The following is a 15,886-nucleotide window of genomic DNA, read 5'->3' as shown; positions in this document are numbered from 1 at the left end:
GCATTTTAAAGATTTAAAAGTGATTTAAAAAAATTAAAAAATTATTTTTAGTAAAATAATTTTATCTTATAGTAAAGTTTAAAAAGTATGAAAGAAGTAATTTTTTAAAATTTAATTTTGAAAATTATTTTATACTTGATGCAATTCAATATATATTCTCGTAAATATAATAAAAATTTAAAATTATCTTTATTAATTAAGAGACAAAATCATTAATTTTAAATAGATTATTGTTGTTACCAATTCTATTGAGATAACAAAATAAAAATAAAATTAATAATATAAAATATTTGTTTTAGTTATCATTATAGGTACACAACAAAAAATATTTTACATACATGTTTATAAATGTTTAGTTAGTATTAAAAAAATGTTTAATTAAATTTTATTTAATATTATGTTCAATTTAATCATCTGCATTCTTATAGTAGTTTAATATTAAGATTTATTAAATACGTATGACTACTTTTAAAAAATAAATTTTATTAAATATTTAACTGATTTTGTTCACGGTTAATTACTTGTACAAAGTAGTTAGCAATAGTTATTTTAAAAACTACTGCATTACCAAACCGGTGCTAAAACTTACGAAAAACAATCGAAAATGTGTAAATGCACAACAAATTATTTCAGTAAAAACACAACGATAAATGAAATAAAAAAGATTAGAGAGACTATTTGTTAAAATTTTTATCAATCAAGGTTACTGAACAAGTAATATAATCGCCCTAAAGTCCCTTGTTTCTATGAGAAAGCATACAAACTACCTTAGGTCAACTCTGGAAAATAAAAAATAAAAAACAAGGTTACCCACATAAGGAACAAAAGGCTCAAGTAACACAACAATTAGTCAATTACCACTCTGATAAGAGATCCAACCTAATTATATCCTACATCAGCAGCCAATATATAATTATATAAGGACCCAAAACAGTCTGGATCGGATTCTAAACAATTATACAGAGAGAGAGAGAGAAGGAAAAAAAAAATCCAACATATATATGTGCTCAAGAAGACTTTAACTGGTGGTTGTCGAATGTAAATTTACCTAACATGTAATACTAAACAAACCACAGTCAATCATCTTGTTTTTATCTAATATTAAAATTTTCATATAATAGTAATAATAAAAAAAATTAATTTTCTTCCCAGCTTAAGATTCCCTTGGAAGCCGACGACGTACCAAACCCAGTTTTTTTAATTTCAAACAGTTCCAGTTATATAGAAGAGGTTATAAAAGAAGGGGAAGAAAATCTATGATTATGATCTTTACGATCAACTTGGTCAAGTTGGGGGAAAAAAAAACACACTTGGTTCGCTGTCAAATTGGTCCAACAAGAGGATTAAAATAAAAGATATAAAATATAGATGCACGGCATTCTTCTTGGATTAATTTGGACCACTTCATATTGTTTTACATTTGAAAGGTTCAATGTACGCAAAATGGCAATAGTTTTTTTTTTTTTTTTTAATTACATGAGACTATTGCTTAAAATTATAACTCATATTATATGAGATTATAATTGATATTTATAAATCAGACTATTACTGAGACTAATTTATATCAATTCTTATGAAGTACCGTCTAAATTTTTACCCTCATTAATATTTAAGGATGTTTATTCCACTCGCATTTCGTAACGGAGAAGACTGTCTCTACTCAATTATTAATAACTGAGAAAGAAATAAATCCCTCCATAATGCGTTTATAGGAGGTTGAATAACTGCACTCACATAAATGAGGGACAACTGTTATAACCCCGAAATGACAATAATTTAAAAAGACTGCGACATTGATCATATTGTGTAATTATTCATTTGAAGAATGTTCAATGTATGCAGCCAATATGGGTGGGAAAACACTTAAAAAAGAGCAGTTAATAGGCTGGATGGAAAGGAAACCAAGAAATGGACCAAAATTATTACTTCTTACCGATAACAAAGATGAACTTTTAAATGATGTTGATAATTCACTAAAACACAGGGTGGTATCTAATAATTTACCCTTTTTGGAAGCTTGCGGGGTTGAGCGCGCAGAATCGTGAATCATGAGTAAATTGTCTTGGAGCTACAACATAGGAAAATTACTCGTTTAGTACAAGCATCAAGAGTCAATGTGTTCATTCACACTCCAGAATCAGAATGTATCAGCCTGCAGGTGGAGGTGGACTGGCCCCTAACACAGCGCAGCCCATAATAATAATAATAATAATAATGAGAAACTAAAAAGGTGACGGACCAATCAGCAGCGTGTGAACGATAAATCGGGGGTTTCGGCTCACTCCAAAACTGCACATTTTAATATACATTAAAAAAATTTCAAAATTAAAGAAACAAAAAAGTAACAGGAGAATATTACGATTACGCCACGGAATATAACCTTACATTTCTCTCTCAAGCTCCGATGTATCAAAAAATTCTACGGCGACCAAAGGAAATGAAACCAATATTTTAAAAAATTAAAAATTAAAATAAAAAATAAAAGAGAGAAAAAACTTTTACAATACCAGCCACGCTTCTTCAACTATGGCGGTTTCTAGGGTTTTGTGACAGAAAATCTCAATGGAAATGCCCGGTAGACGATCCAACTACTCTCTCCTCAGCCAGTATCCTGACGATCAGTTATCCGTTGGTACAACATCGTTTTACGAGTCTCAATCCGGCGATGGCAAAAACAATAACAACAATAAATCGAAACACGATAGAGCTTTTGACTGGGACACAAGCAGTGGCGGAGCTGATCATAAATTGAGTCAACAGTCAAACCGAATCGGAAACTTGTACACTACATCGATCGGAGGTCTACAGCGGCAATCTAGCGGGAGCAGCTTCGGAGAGAGCTCGCTTTCGGGAGACTATTTTGTTCAGAATTTATCTGGACCGGCTGCCAACGAAATTGATTCGTTTGGTGACGTGTTCAAAATCGGAGGCGGTGATTTTAAAACCAAGCAGTCGGCGCCGGTGACTGATGGCTCCTCGTCGGGGAAAAGCTGGGCCCAGCAGACTGAAGAGAGTTATCAGTTACAGTTGGCGTTGGCGCTGAGGCTTTCGTCAGAAGCCACTTGTGCTGATGATCCGAATTTTTTGGATCCAGTTCCTGATGAGTCCGCGTTAAGGTCTGGGCCCGCAAGCTCGCCAGAGGCTATTTCACATCGTTTTTGGGTGAGTTTTCATTATTGGCGGTTGCTTTTCACTTTAGGTTATGATTTTGATAGATGGTTTGTTTTTTCAGAGCTACTTAAATATACTGTCTGTGAAATAAACTGTAGATATGAACTGAGTGCTCACTGATAATGGTAGCTAAGCAAATGTCTCTTTATTGAGGGTGAACATCTGCAGTGGACATGAAATGATCATTGTAATTATTCCTTGGATTTTGTTGCATAGTTATTTGACATTTTCACTATTTGGAGGAGCAAAATGAATGTATTTCATAGAAGTTGGAGACATAATATGGAGGGATGGTATTCAGAGGAAAAGAGGAGAGAAGTTGTTTGAGAAGATGCTGTCATGTGTGAAATTATTTACTAGGAGCACCTATTGGATTGTTTCTTATGATGAAAATGGATGAGGAGACATCAAATATAGCGAGGGAATAACGAGCATTGGTTACTGTTGTGAGAGATGTAATTTGTTTATGAATAACCCAAAATGTTGGAATGCGTGGCTATTGGTGGGTGTGATATTTGTCATATGTTGATCAAAATTTCTAAGAAAGATCTATCTTTATAATATAAATTTATTCCATGAATTCTTTTACTCATTTGTCATTAAGAGCATTCAGAAGACTAAAGAACCTGAATTTGGTATCTCAATAAAAACTCTAGAAAGAAAAATATCAGTCTCTCTCTCTTTTTTTTTTTTAAATGTCAGTCTAACTTAAGCAAGCAATTTATGCTAAGGAAACATTTACCATGCTCTGCATCTGTGTGGGAGTGACCGCATAGATAGCTCTCGTCTTCCAATTGTGGAAGTGATGTGTCCTACTAAGATAGCAAAGATAGAAAAGTGAGAAAATAGAAGAAACACTAGAATGCGTTAGAAACCGGAAGAAATGAGAGAAATGTAGGGAGAAATAAGAGAAATGACAAAAGGAAATACGGAAGAAATTATACTATTCCATTCGATAATCATCAAGTCTACTTGAAATGAAAAACAATGCCCTATTTATAATGGCTAAACTGGGTATGAAACGTGATCTCAAAATCTTCGGAAATGTACTTCGTTATGTCAAATATAAAACCTATTCAGCATAAAAAACTACTAAGCTGTTTCTTAAACATGTGAATTAAATAATAATTGCAAAACCTAAAAGTGTGAATGGTCTATGCCAACATAGATTCCTTGTGTCCTCAATTGATATGCGGTTGAAGTTATATGGTGCTGGTTATGTTATTGTTAGGGGTGGTTTAACCTTGTATGATAACAATGCAAAAGGAAAGGCATTGGTGAATGTCGAGTGCATGATCTATCATAATTGCTTCCAAGCGATGATGCAGTCAGAGTGTTGTTTGAGATCTCCTTTCAATTCAGTCTTTTTTAAAAAAAAAAATTATTACTCAACACTTAGGCCATTAAGAAAAGATCTCTACTTGAAACATATAAAGGGTCGTGAAGGGAATAAGTGGCAAGTTTTGTGCTAAATTGACTTGGATATGGGTGTGTATTTGATTGCTCTATTTATTTATATGATGTTCATTTTCCATTAATTTCTGTGTTTGGTAGGTATGCCCCCCTGTCTTATTGACATGGGTGCTTTAGGATGAGGCAAAAGAGTTCAGTTAAACTTGGGGATTTGAGTGTGATACAACTTCAAATTGGAGTTTGCTTAATAGGTATTATACATGTTGCCATTGCATCTAGAATAAGCCTAACTATAATATTTAGTCTAATTGGGCTAAGTTTCATTTAACAATATGGAAAAATAGATTCAAAGTTTCACTTTTTCTTTTTCCTCCCAACATTTTAACTAACCAGAAAAAGAATCAATTGTTTATTGCTATTTTATTTTATTATTAACATGTATTTCAAGTTAAAATTTCCTGCCTTGTTTATGTAATGTGCTTCAGGTGAATGGATGCTTATCATATTTCGACAAAGTTCCTGATGGATTTTATCTAATTCATGGAGTAAATCCATATGTTTGGACGGTGTGCACTGATATGAATGAGAATGGTCGTATTCCATCTATTGAATCTCTACGGTCTGTTGATCCCAGTTCTGATTCTTTAATTGAAGTGGTTTTGATTGATCGCCGTAGCGATCCTAGCTTAAAGGAACTTCAGAACAGAGTTGTGAACATTTCTTGCACTTGTATAACCACACAAGAGGTTGTCGATCAGCTGGCAAAGCTTGTTTGCAATCGCATGGGGTAAGTAGTTGTAAACATTATATTCACATGTTAGAAGAGCCTATCAATGTAATTGCTTATTAAACATTTATTTCTATCAAAAGGGGTTCAGCTACAGCAGGTGAAGATGACTTTGTTCCCATCTGGAGGGAGTGCAGTGATGATATAAAAGATTGCTTAGGGTCTGTAGTTGTTCCTATAGGTAGCCTATCAATTGGCCTCTGCAGACATCGAACTTTATTATTCAAAGTAAGATCCCGATATTGCCTCATTTGTTTATACTTCAATACGGCATTCTGAACTTTCCTGTAGTTGAGGCTATCTTGACATGTTCATTTAATTTGGATTATTTTCTATTCTCGTATGCATCTTCAAATCTGTTTTTTTTTTAATTGGATTTGCTGATGCCCTTACTATATTTAAGGAGTAAAATTTTCGTGGTTTACACAGTTTTCATTGAAATACAAATGGATGTTTGGTGAATACAAGTATTATTTTTGCAGGTGCTTGCTGATGCAATTGATTTACCATGTCGAATTGCAAAGGGCTGCAAATATTGCAAAAGGGAAGATGCTTCCTCTTGTCTTGTTCGATTTGGTCTTGACAGGTGTGTTTTATCATCAACCATGGTATCTGTTAATGTTGTAAAGTAGTTAATCAGTGGCTAAGTTTATGTAGTGGAATAGTGAACTTATGTAATGGAGGTTTCAAAAGTTTTTAACATTGTTTGTGTTTTGCCTACTTTTTTTGTGCAGCGTGTGTTAGTAAACATTTCAAAGTTCAAATAAATCGCCCAATGCCAAGAAATATTATTTGTTTGTGAGTTTAATGTTGCTAGGATTTTTAGCAATCAATTCACGGTGGAGATTTCAATTGAAAAAAAATATAAAATGGGGCATCTACTAAGTGGATGTTTCTTTTTGCTGATTGGAACATTGAAACTGCTGAGAGTTGGCTGCTTCTGTAGCTCTAGCTTGTCACAAAAAAAAAAAAAAAAAAAGAAATGCTAACCTACTTTATGAAATAAAATTTGATGTCTAATTAACATGATAGCTTTAATCATAGGATACTTAGGTGGTGCTTGACATATTGAAGTGTTGACAAAATTCTATAAACATCTCATGAAGCATATTATCTGATTTCAGGGAGTATCTAGTTGATTTGATAGGGAAGCCAGGTCACTTGTGCGATCCTGATTCCTTGCTCAATGGTCCATCTTCCATCTCAATTGCTTCACCCTTGCGTTTTCCTCGACTCAGACAAGCTGAACCTACCATTGATTTCAGGTTGCTGGCCAAACAGTTTTTTTCGGACTGTCAGTCTCTAAATCTTGTATTTGAGGAGGCATCAACCGGTAATTTCTCTAACTAGTTAATAAACAGGCAGCTGCTACAAAAATGTGTGTGTTTCAAATGGGCTACCAATGCAGGAACTAAATTGTAGGATACCAATTTTGGCCGTTGGATTCAATCCAACAGCCAAATTGTATTTGGCCTTATAAAAGTCAGAAAGTGGGTCCATATGTCAGGAAATAAGTCCAAATGGAATTTGGCAATTGGATTGAATCCAACGTCCAAAATTTATAAATTTATACATTATATAAATTTTGTCAGTCATTTCTTTCTAATTCCTCTTATTATTTTTTCAAAGACACTTTGGGGCAATAGATTGTACAAAGGAAAATAGTTCTCCCATATCCTATAAACCTCTCGTCTTATTGTGAGTAGGATTTGATATAAAAACATTCGTCTGATGACAAATGACTTACTAGCTGAGGTAGTAATTTTATTTCAAAAATGCAAAATGGTATATTAGTGATTTTGTAAAGAACTTGGTGTTGTCAAGTTACCTCATGATCCACAAGCTTAGGCTCATAGGTAAGGATTCAACAATAGTTTTTAAGCTTTATTAGGCCCTTTCTCATGCAAGGCTATGAAACAAGTCCATAAAAAAGCAAAGACACATGTAATTACTGATGCAAATATTAAATAAAATGCAATCACTTGGAATGATAGACATATTGGTCAAACTGCGGTCAATATTACGTTAACACTTGACTCAAAATCTTAAGTTAGTAGATAGAGGCTTGACAATAGTTAAAGCTCTAACAAATGTGACAATTTGGAAGGAATACCTTGGCTTTAATGGTTTAATCGTTGCTAGATATTACTTGAAAACTTTATCGAACTTGTCAATATGAGATTCGGAGTCCCATCCACAACACCTCTATTCATACTGTCCTCGAGACCATGGTTCACAACCTCACTGCTGAAGACATGGTGATGAAGACTTGTGGCCTAATATTGTCAGTTCTAACTGTCCTACTATCTTAACAAAGACAATGCCATACCTTAAAAGGAGTCCAATTACTATCATTGATTACTGGTGCTGCAAGTGGCACTTGGACCTTTGTTAAACGTTGTCAGAATTTTATGACGTCTTGTCCACCATGCTTCCATACTTTTAAGTAAATTGAGGCTCTTCCAAGTTTATATTGGGAAGAAAATTTACTCGAATTAAGTGATGGCTGCACGTTGTGTCAAGTTGAAGGAGGAAGTTTTTAACTGTTGCTATAATTGATTCATTTTTCTTAATGATTTGGCGGAATTTTGGTTACATTCTATCTCTCTCTGGGGATTTGGAGGAAGAAGAGTTGAAAGAATCAGGCTGGACTTTTGAGTTGTTAAATAATTCCTGGTTGCTACAGATAACTATTAACAAATGCAATTAATTCTGAACTTTTCAACTCTTGAAAGTTGTTGCAATAGATGGTGAATGTATAAAATTAATTGTTCTTTGGAAGTTCCAACCTCCTTTTCTCCGTTTTTAGAATGGATAGCCTTAGGCAAGGCGGACAAATATAAAGCAGTAAAGTACTGGACTTTCCTTCCTGGAATATAAGTAGAGTCCTCTGATGGCCAGTGCACAAGATCCAATTTTTTCGCATTGAATTGGTTTAATTTCTCGTTTCAGTTTATTTTCAGTCCTTTCGTCGATTCCATAGATCACATTGTTTTAGCACGCTTTTTTATAATTATTCTTTATTTCTTCGCCTAAATGATTGTGCAATGGTCCACGAACTAGGTTGTTCAACTAAATTTACTTTTGTATTATCAGGTTCTGCTGCTGAAGGAGAAGAAAGTACTAAATTCTCGATGTATCCTAAGCCATCTAATAAGATGGAAACAGAAAGAAATAACCCTGTGCAGTTTTCTACCAACATCAGTGAATCACAGTTACCTCTCCCCCCAAAAGGAGGTCGGACAAGTGGTCATGACAGAGATTTTGAACTTTTTAAATCCTGTAATCCTACTCAGAATATGACACACTCGATAAACATGGTTAAAGATCCAAATCCTTTGAAGCATATCCAACCTATTGGGCATAGAGATGCTCAACCAGGCTTGTCGTCGATTGATCAAAGGGTAGATGCTTCTAAAGATTTGAGATTTACTGAGAGTGGTCGGTTGGTCCCCGGCAAACCAAGCAAGGAGTTCACCTTTGATGTGGATGATCTGGACATTCCGTGGAACGATCTTGTCCTAAAAGAAAAAATAGGAGCAGGTATTTGTTTCCTGCTTCTTGAAGAAATATTTGGAGTTAAATCATGTATTTATTAATATTGTGGATGGGCTGCATAGTTGTCTCAGCTTGCACTGCAGTTTTTCCCGTTATTTGTGCAAGAGGTTGTACTAGAGTACTTAGATTCAAATTGCTGCATTTTCAGGTTCTTTTGGCACTGTCCACCGTGCTGACTGGCATGGATCGGTAAGTAAATTATCCGCTTTTCATACTGTTATGTTTCTGAATATCATAAACTTGATGCCTCTGTCTTGTTGTACTTCGTAATTGTAGCTGTGTTGTTGAAACTTGTTTGGCTTCACAGTTTGCATGCTTCTCTACATGTGGAGATGACATTTCTTGATGTGTATGAACATTTAATGGCACTGAATAAGAACTTATACGATATGCCTATCAAATGGATCTTAATTAGTGGTGAAAATAAATGTAAAATTCCTAACTGTTTCAGGTTGTGTTCTAGATGTCATGGTGGCTAGTGTAACTCAAAACATTATGCACCGATTTTATTGATAAACCTCCTGAATATGCACTGATTTTATTGATAAACCTTCTGAATGAAGTATCAGCACCTGAGCTTTAGATGCCCTATCAACCTTACCCTGACGTTTTATGAAACTGTTTTTGTAAAAGGAAAAGTTTGTTGAATATCCATTTTCAGGACCTGAGAATATTTCTGGTATTGCAGTTTTGAGAATAGAACGGTTGTGTGTATTTTCAAATTGTGCTTTTTCTAGAAGACACAATACTCCTTTTCAGATCCAAATGTTGTACCAAAAACATGTGTTATGTGTTTTCATTTTACATATTATAAAAATGTTTCTGAACATATGCATTGGAGTTCCTCTTTGCTGTGTTCTTGCAGAGGGAATTCATCATCTGGACGATCACCAGAACCTAGCACTATGTTAATTATATGTAGCTTAGAATGTTGTTTTACAATCAAATAGTTTTGTATCCTGGTTACTCTGCATTTTCTGCCTTGAATCTGCTAAATGAACAGTTACCTTTTATATTCGTATTTACTGGTGTTTTTGGAGTTTTTTTTTTTAACTGATCCAACCAATTAACTCATGTTCGGATGATATAGTTCTAAGCTATAAATCTTTGATCTCAAAACCAACAAATTTTCGAGATGCAATCTATTATTTTTTTTGCACTTGCTAATGCCAGGAGGGACTTTATTTCGAAGTGCATGTTCCACCTTTTATCTTCTACTCCATCTAATATAAGTTATGATTCTAGTTCTGATCTCTCTTAAATTAGAACTCTTATAGTTTCATTCTATATCAGTTTTATTGCTGTGTTTTGTTTCTCAACATTTAAATTTCAATGGTACATTGAATTATTGGTTAAAATGTGATGTCGAAATTATTTTTTTTCCCCGTTAGATTGTATTGAATATTTATATCTGTTCATAATTTCAGGATGTTGCTGTGAAAATTCTCATGGAACAAGAGTTTCATGCAGAACGGTTCAAGGAATTTTTGAGAGAGGTTTGCTGTTGCTAATATTGTGTTCTATGCTGAATATAATATCTATATTGCTTAAGGTTCTTAATTCCTTTCTTCTGTTGTTAGGTTGCAATTATGAAGCGACTACGACATCCAAATATTGTTCTGTTTATGGGTGCAGTCACTCAGCCCCCAAACTTGTCCATAGTGACGGAATATTTATCAAGGTTTTGGAATTTCTTCTTAGAGCTACCACCACCAAAGTTTGCAAACAAAAAAGAAAAGAAGCTACACCATTTTTCTCCTTCTAAATATTCTTTTTATACATCTTTATCAGTTTAGGGCTAAACCATTTTTCTCTTTCTCAATATTCTTTTATACATCTTAATCAGTTTAGGATTTAAGTCACGTAGGATCTAATGTATTGGCCTCGAATTGCAGAGGTAGCTTGTATAGGCTTTTGCATAAACCTGGTGTGAGAGAGATGCTGGATGAAAGGCGCCGGTTAAACATGGCCTATGATGTGGTATGTTTTAAATAAGTTTATATCATTTCCCATTTGTATTGCAGAGGCAGTTTTCAAATTTCTTGTTCATGTAGACATTATTTTGTTCTTTTTGTCAACTACTTCGAGCTTAGTGACTTTTTATGGTGCAGGCAAAGGGGATGAATTATCTTCATAGACGGAATCCTCCCATTGTTCATAGAGACTTAAAATCTCCAAATCTTTTGGTTGACAAAAAATATACAGTGAAGGTAAGACAATGAATTTCTCATTTGTATCAGATAAACCAATTATTAACATTTATCAATCAGTCAATCAGTTGTCATGCTTATTTTTGTCTGACACGAAACCTGTAAATGGAACAACCCTGTTACTTTGTTAGCTTCAATTGATTGTTTTATTTGTCTTGTATATTATGTGAATAGCATAATATATTCCAATTGTCCCATAGACCAATTTGGATGTAATTTGAAACCAGCAACTGCAAAAGGCTAAAATTAGATTCTTATTGTATTTTCAGCTGAAAGTTGTCAGTGTCTTCTCTTTAGTACTTACCATGCATTTTTCCTCCTTTTGGTTTCGGTGTTGCTCGTTTAGATTGACATCTTCTGATGAAGTACATGCATGTTTACTGGGATTCCAATTTTTGTTTCATTTTATGAAACTGATTTAATTCCTTATTTTTACTATCAACTCTGTTCATCCAGGTTTGCGATTTCGGTCTTTCTCGCTTGAAGGCAAACACGTTTCTGTCATCAAAATCTGCAGCAGGGACTGTAAGTTTTGTAGAACTTAACTGCGGCATGTTCCAATGTCTTAGATTCTAGGTGGTATACAAATTGTTTATTGCAATATTAAATTGAGAATATTTCTTTCATCATGGTAGCCTGAGTGGATGGCACCAGAAGTTCTCCGTGATGAGCCATCAAATGAAAAGTCAGACATATACAGCTTTGGTGTTATCTTGTGGGAGCTTGCAACACTGCAACAACCTTGGGGCAACTTAAATCCGGCACAGGTTTGTTGCTTTAATTTGAATGTTGCAAATGAAATCTTCAAATTGCGATGTGTAATCACGCAAAAACTTGACATGCAGAACTGATGATTGTGAATATCAAGTTTTCATAAGATAGAAGTCTCATTGGCGGTAAATAGTTTGAACTGCTAAATAACATTATCATATTGTTATCATTGATTCTGCAGTGTGTTGGACCAAATCAATAGGGTGCACAATTGTCTGTCTTGATCAGTTTGAGAACTTAGATTTTGACCCCAAGATCACAGACCGAGTGAGATCTTCAGTTCATTTTAGTTGTTGCCAACTAAGCTCTAACTTCATTCTAGTTGACATGTTTGAGAATGATAATTTCATAATGTATCTGCACAAGATACAAAACTCTAGCTCTTATTACATAGAGTAAAAGTTTCCCTATTCAATATGCTCTTTTTCAGTATTTCTGTTTAGCACTCCATAACATATGTGTAATCCATTTAATTTTGAGTTATATTTGGATGAATTAATTTTCTTCACGAGACTTAGATCAATGTAAGCTACTTTTGTAGGTTGTAGCAGCTGTTGGTTTCAAGGGCAAGAGGCTTGAGATTCCGCGCAATGTAAATCCCCATGTGGCCTCCATAATTGAGGCTTGCTGGGCTAAGTAAGTATGGAAGCGTTTTAAGTTATTACAAATTTAGAGGGACATTCGATTATTTTACCTCTTGGTACTTACCTCATCAATATACGCTATACTGCAGCGAGCCCTGGAAACGTCCATCCTTCTCCACTATCATGGAATTATTAAGGCCCTTGATTAAATCTCCTACGCCTCAACCAAGTCCTACGGACATGCCATTACTTACTTGAGGGGGGAGAAGCTCTGAGAGGTCTTATTCATGCACATAAATACATCATTTTTTGTATTGAGGTTTGATGTTTGGCAGGAGACAAAACTGTTTAGGTAGTCTGAGGTGCTCCTTCTACAATTCTTCTTCTTTTTCACTTCTTCTTTCTCTCTTGTTGTCTATCCCTTGTTTCCCTTTGCTCTAATCTATAAATACAGTGATACCCCGAGCCTGTATTCTCTTTGTTGGCAGAATATTGTTGATTTTAATAGAAGTAGAAAAAGCTTAGGATAGACAGCCTTGTGATATACTGTCACCCTTAAAATTCGTTTCTGTTTTCATGCAACTAGTAAACCATCATTATTCGTGTTAGACTATGGGGATGGGCGGGGTGTCAAATATATTCGAACAACGGGACAGTGGATTGTTGCATTTCCTTGCACAGGGATTAAACATGCTCTTCTTACTTCTCGTCTTGCAACTGAGCCACCATTCTTCTTTTTGTCCCAAGATTGTTAAGGATTTCTTCTTCCGTCAAAGTTTTGTCGAAGGCTTAACATTCAAATTTTCTAAATCCTTACCCTGGCCTCAATGTGATTTGTTGCAGAATCATTGTTGTACATGTCTGTTCTCACAGCTGATTGGGAATTCTGATTTTTTATGCACGCTAGAAATCCAATATCCGCTTTACTACCCACAAAAGATATTGTTTGTATCGATTGTTTACTTTAGTCATTTCGGAAATTCTGTCTCTCATGATTTTGTATGTAAAATTTGTAACTATAAATTAGTTAATGAGAAGCAGCTTTTGTCGGTGCAGACCTCTTGAGATTTTATTTTATTTTTGTTGGTACATATATAAATTTGAGATGTTTTGATATATATGTATATGTATATGTATGTATGTAGGTCACATATCTTCACCAGCTACAAGCCTGCAATTGCAAGTAGGCATCCTTGCCCCTGGTAGTTCTCATCTCCCGTTCACGTAATTTCTCCGAATTTTTCAAGTGTGGTGAAGTGAATTTTACTGATTCCATGGATATCATCGAAGACTTCTAACAAAAACAAAAGTGGAACTCCCGTAATGAATGAAATTCACATAATCGAAGAGGGGCGCTGAACAACGACACGAGCTGTACGGCGGGGAAACTTGCTCGTCTTTGAAAAAATAATAATAATAATTAAGTGAATTTTACGAAAGTGTGAATTATGTGGCTGTAAAAGAAACTAATCGTCGTTATTTTGTTGCGTCTCCAGAAATGGTTTCTATTTCCACCTGGAAAAAAACAGTTGAAAACTTTTTTTTATTGTGTTTTCGAAAAGACAGAATTTTTTTCAAAAAAAAAAAAAATTTTTTGAGTGAAATGTTGTTCTAGAAGAGTTATGCTATGAAATCACATTTATAATATGTGAACGCATCCACTCATTTTCGTAAACTCGTGCGTGCACGTTGTTTTTAAATTTAAAATGTGACCGCAACTAACGAATGGTATTGAAAGCAATTTGGAATTAAGACTGGTTAGAACATTATTCTTAGACCATCATTTTCGTTTCTACAAATAATCTCTAAAAAGTAAAACTGCAAAGACGTTATCAAGGACTCTCAATGTGTGAACTAGACCATTCTATTTGTTGAGTCAACATCTTTACACGCAGAACTATCTTTTTTTTTTTTTTGAGGAGAAAATAGAAGTTTCTATTGATTCAGATTCGAGAGTAACAACATGATTTGGACTGGAAAGTCATCTGTCCATATTATAGAATTTTCAAAGTCTAAAGCCACCTTGGCTATGGAGTGAGCCATTGCATTGCATTTCCTAGGAACGAGTTGGATAGAGAAACAATTTTGATTCTTTAGCTTTGCCTGGATTTCCTCAATATTCCAGCATATCTCAGTTCTGCTACTCCTTTTACTCATAGATAGTTCCACCACTTCTTTGCAGTCTGATTCAATTATTGAAGGCATGCAATTTGTTTGTTGAGCCACTTGAATTCCATAAATCACTGCTTCAGCCTCCATGTTTGCAACGTCTCCTCTAAAAGGAACTTTCTATGTCGCAGATAAGTTAATAGATCATCTCAGGCATTCCTCCATAGAGGTGTTGGCTTTTTAATTTCAATAACGAGACCGATATTTTCTAATACATGCATGTACCCCTTACTATATTATTAATATTATCTTGAACATACCGACCTAGATTTTTTTTAATTATTAGTACTGATATATATGTATCACAATAATAAAAAAAATAAATCTACAAGCTCACAAGCTTACAGCCTTGTCTATATTATTCAATAACCCATTTTTCGTGATATTTTTGTAGTAACTTTGTTTTCAATAATTAAAATATTAAGTCTTTTGTTGAAAATTCTGACTCTCTGCATAAAGATGACAATTTAGATATGTCTCGTTATACCATCGTATAATATAAATACGGCACGTCATTAACGGATTTGAATTGACTTAAAATAAGAAAACGTAACTAATATTTGTTAAATAAATGTTTAGTTCTGGTTTTATAAAATATTTTTAAAAGTTATAGAAGTTTCACTTCCCCACGTATTCCTGTAAATATATCGTTTTGCAAGTATTCTATTAGATGCTATAAGAAAAATGTGAATTTTTAAAATTTTAGTTTATAAATAAATTTTACATTAAACTAATAAAATACAATCAGATTGTCTTATTACTAAGCAATGAAGCGTGTTCAATTCATTTTGAGTTTTTTTTTTTTCTTTTTTTGGGGGGGAATATTATGATCAATCCTATTTTATTTGCACAGGCAATAAATAACCCAAATGATGAAATGAGATCAGATCCATTTTGCGTATTTTATATTTTGCAAGGATAAACATTACTGGTCCCAAATCTATAAGTAAATCTATATGACAACGACACACAAAAGGTCACCATCTCAAATCTCCAGTTCTAGCATTCTGATTGGTCGATTACCCTTAGCTTCGTGCTTAAGTATTTGACTAACCCCATCACTTCAACCCTTCAACTGTGCGCTAACTCCGGTTAATTAACTCCCACCCCAGGACCAAAATACGTATACAAGAGTTTTAAAAAAAAAGTATTCTTAAAAAAACACCGAGAAATTATCAATAACAACAATTTTATATTAAAACTTATATATATATAAGTCATCC

At 34.1% G+C, this 15,886-nt stretch overlaps 1 protein-coding gene across 1 annotated transcript; it reads left to right on the top strand.

The window, feature by feature from the left end:
- The first annotated feature begins 2,322 nt into the window (after positions 1-2,322).
- LOC18039989 (serine/threonine-protein kinase CTR1) lies at positions 2,323-13,570 on the top strand. The gene is made up of 15 exons (XM_006430238.2): positions 2,323-3,162; positions 5,070-5,371; positions 5,455-5,599; positions 5,854-5,957; positions 6,496-6,704; positions 8,468-8,914; positions 9,078-9,118; positions 10,357-10,425; positions 10,510-10,610; positions 10,825-10,909; positions 11,041-11,139; positions 11,596-11,664; positions 11,775-11,906; positions 12,452-12,546; positions 12,644-13,570. Exons 1-15 carry the CDS (start codon positions 2,563-2,565, stop codon positions 12,750-12,752), a joined length of 2,607 nt encoding a protein of 868 aa, XP_006430301.1. The 5' UTR covers positions 2,323-2,562; the 3' UTR covers positions 12,753-13,570.
- Positions 13,571-15,886: the final 2,316 nt, after the last annotated feature.

The sequence above is a fragment of the Citrus clementina genome, unplaced genomic scaffold (genome assembly GCF_000493195.1).
Source record: "Citrus clementina cultivar Clemenules unplaced genomic scaffold, Citrus_clementina_v1.0 scaffold_6, whole genome shotgun sequence".
Classification (NCBI taxonomy): Eukaryota; Viridiplantae; Streptophyta; class Magnoliopsida; order Sapindales; family Rutaceae; genus Citrus; species Citrus x clementina.
The sequence above is the reverse complement of the archived record's forward strand: the minus strand, read 5'-3'. Positions and strand labels throughout refer to the sequence as shown.